General features: G+C 50.4%; 1 protein-coding gene across 1 annotated transcript; it reads left to right on the plus strand.

Annotated features, from left to right (window-relative positions):
• Nucleotides 1-1103: 1103 nt before the first annotated feature.
• On the plus strand, nucleotides 1104-3306 carry LOC308634400 (uncharacterized protein; the record flags this gene model as incomplete). The annotated part of the gene is made up of 3 exons (XM_081268232.1): nucleotides 1104-1198; nucleotides 1801-1863; nucleotides 3173-3306. The coding sequence occupies exons 1-3, from the start codon at nucleotides 1126-1128 to the stop codon at nucleotides 3304-3306; spliced, it is 270 nt and encodes an 89-aa protein (XP_081124358.1). The 5' UTR covers nucleotides 1104-1125.
• Between the last annotated feature and the right edge of the window lie 258 nt (nucleotides 3307-3564).

Here is a 3564-nt window from a genome sequence, read left to right on the forward strand (position 1 = left end):
AATTATTGAAATCCTGTTGTTAAAGAGGCCGCCTCCAAATTATTTAAGCCTTGATCCACCTCTGCCCAAGGGAGGTAGCAGTGATACGTGTGGGCTGTGGCCTAGGATCCTGAGGTGCTGCTGCCAACAGCATACTCAACCCACCCCAGGGAGGCTGGTCTTAGCTCTGAGCTCTTCCAGCAACTTGGCTTGTGTGATGTGTAAGGGGCCAGTAAAGCTGCTTTCTGTGGAATTCCAGCTAGGTCCAGAGAACCTGCTGGGTCTACTCTAGGACCTGGAATGTGACCTTCTGACCTTGCAGAATCTCCCCTACAGACTGATCCCCCAAGTGCAGACAGGCCAGGATTCTTCCACATGTTGGCTGCCCCAGTACTGGGCGACTCAGGAGCATGAGTGAATGATAATCAACTGACTTGAAAGTCGGAGTGACTACCTAGCTCAAGGCTGTGACCTCCTGTGTTTTGCAGAGCCAAGGTCCTTAAGAATGGAAAGGGCATTGGTGACTACTACTTATTTTTAAAATATTTTTTAGTTGTTGATGAACCTTTGTTTCTATGTGGTGCTGAGAATTGAGCTCAGTGCCTCACACATGCTAGGCTAGTGCTGTATCAGTGAGCTACAACCTCAGCCAGCCCACCACTGTTGTGTGCCTGACCTCAGGGGATGCCTGAATCCCTACATCCATAAAAACTCCAAAATCCTAACTAGGCCACACTGGGAACCTTAATTAGCAGACGGGGAATCCTGGGCATTTTCACCAGATACATAGGAGTGTCTGAGCTTGTAGGACAGTTGTCTCTGAGTGCTGTCCTCCCCTAGAGCACCCAGGCCCCTGCCCAAGCTGACTTCTCTTGCTCAGCTTTAGCCCTGATCCCTGTCCTTCTGCTGCACAGGGTTGCTAGGACATGGGTGGGGGCACTGTGGGGTGTCTCAGTGCAAGAGGTGCTTGACCAGCACTGCCATGCCCTCCCAGCCTCTTCCTCTTGCTGCCATCTCCAGTGACTCACCTTCCCAGCTTCCTACAGGTCAGGTGAGGGTTTGGTGCTTAGTGAGACATCAGAGGCCTGTATAAAAGCACACTGGTTCAGTCCCCAGCATCCGGCTGTCACTGCCTGCTGTTGCACAATGCTGGGACTCCTGGGGCAAATAGCGGCTGACAACCTGGCCCGTCACACTGAAAAGGCCACTGAGGGAGCCGGTAAGGACCTAGGGCTCCTTTCCCCCTGTGTGGGGTCAGGGCAGGCTTGACTGGGCCTATCCCAAGCTGATCCCAGGAATCAGGCCAGGCCTTGAGGCCCACTGAGGGCCCATTGGGAACGCTGGCCTATCACCCCACCAGGAGAGATGGAGCTATGGGGTGCAGATGCTGGGAGGGCAGTTTAGGGTGCAGCCCCCAGAGCCTCACTGCCCCAAGCAGCCCTCTCTACCTGTGAAGCCTAATCCAGGATCCGTGGTAGAAGAGAGGCCAGGCCAGATGAGGCTCCTGGGGACAGGTGAGGAACACAGGTGCTGAGTGGTCAGCTGGCAGTTTGGATCTTTTTCTCTGAAGACCTGGGAGACCTTCTGTGTCAAAACTGCCTGTTCTCAGTCCCTGCCAGACTGAGGAGCATGGAGGGCCCTGTGTCCTCATTGGGCTTCCTCAGCTCCCTTTCAGCAGCCAGGCCCTTCTGTGCCAGCCTGAATTGGCTGGGGGTGGCATCCTGGAGCTCCACCCTGGGTGTCCAGAGGTGCTGGGAAGGGAAGCAGGCTTCCTTGGTGACTTTGTCTCTGAATTTGTCTGAATTGGTCTCCTTTTTTTAGTTGATGCTCTGGGGGAAGCGGTGAAGGACATGGTGGAGCATACCACTGAGGATGGAGAGCAAGGTACTGAGGGCTGGGGTACGGGGATGGGGCAAAGGCAAAGAGGGAAGGAGAGAAGGAAGGAAAGGAAGGAAAGAGGAAAAGAAAGAGAGACAGGGGGAAGGAGAGAAGGAGAGAAGGAAGGGCCAGGGAATGTAGCTCAGGGGTAGAGAGCTTGCCTAGCCTGCATGAGGTCTGGGATTCAATTTTCAGTACTGAGCATGAAAATTAAAAAAGAACAAGTCCAGCATATAGTGGCGTATGCTTACCATCCCAGCAACTGAGACTGAAGCAAGATGATTGTGAATTTGAGGGTAGCATAGGCAACTTAGGGAGATCCTGTCTCAAAATAAAAGTATAAAGGGTTGAAGATGTAGCTCAGCAGTAGAATCACCCCAGGGTTCAATTCCTATTTCTGTAAGAAAAAGAAAAGAAGTTCAAGAGATGCAGGAAGGGGAGAAGAAAGTATTGATAAGTGGGGCCAAAGGATTCTTTGCCCCACCAGGTCAGAACCCGCCCCCCATCCACCCCCATCCCCAGTGTTGCATCCTTTCCATTGGTGTGCAATTATCTGTGGATGCAATTGTCAGTTCAGACTAATCCTCCTGTTATAGTTCCATCCAGGTAGTCCTCTCTGAGGAATATGAACACAAGGTCACAAAAGACCATGTGGCAGCACACTGGGACAAAACATTGAAAATATAAAATGATAAGCCCCATGCTATGATGCTCATCTGTATTCCCAGCCACTTGGGAAGCTGAGGCAGAAGGAGTGTAAATCCAATACCAGCCTGGGAAACTTAGTGAGACTATCTCAAAATAAAACAAACAGGACTGGGGGTGTAGTTCAATGGTTGGGCACTTGCCTAGCATGCATTAAGCCCTGGGTTCAATCCACAGTACCACATACACACAAAGCCACAGACAGACACAAAATATTTATAATAGAAGTGATAATCTGATCTAACAATCCAATATAAGAAAGAACAAAAGATATAAACACAAAAATAAAAATAAGTAGCCAATGAATCCATGAGCAGATACTCAGTCTCATTCATAACTGAAGAAAGGCAAGTTGCTGTGGCTATAAAACCAAATTTGTTTTGTGGTACTGAGGACTGAATTCAGGGCCTTGTGCATGTTGTAAGCATTCTACCCCTGTGCTAAAACCCCAGTCCAAGGAGAATGAGGTTCAATTTATTCTGCCTCTGCCCCATGGGATGTGTCCAGGGTTGGTCCTGTCAGACTGCCCCAGCCCCCTGCCTCTCAAGGTGACATGCTGAGCACAGCGAGGGGTTCACCCTGACTTTTTCTCTGTTTTTCTTTCTGATAGCCCTTGCTGAAGCCTTAAAGAATGCCCAAGAGTCAGGAGAGAAAGTGGCGAAGGAAGTCACTGAGAGTGTGACCAACACTGTCACAGATGCTGTCACCCACGCCATAGAGGCCCTGGGCACACCAGGACAGTGAGCCTGTTGGCTTCCACAGCTGATCTTCTCTAAATCTCAATAAAAAGCCGTGAAATGTGCACACTGACTCTGTGACTTATTCCTCTTTCAAGGGAAACACTAGGCAAAGTTTTTGTTTGGGTGCTGGGGACTGAACTCAGGGCCTCACACTTGCTGAGCATGCACACTACCACTGAAGGGCACCTCCAGTCCCTGAGAAGGTATTTTTTGGCTTCGTTGTACCTCAACTGGAGAACACACCAGCATGGCAAGCACCTGC

The sequence above is a fragment of the Spermophilus citellus genome (genome assembly GCF_964194105.1).
Source record: "Spermophilus citellus genome assembly, chromosome: 15".
Taxonomy (NCBI): domain Eukaryota; kingdom Metazoa; phylum Chordata; class Mammalia; order Rodentia; family Sciuridae; genus Spermophilus; species Spermophilus citellus.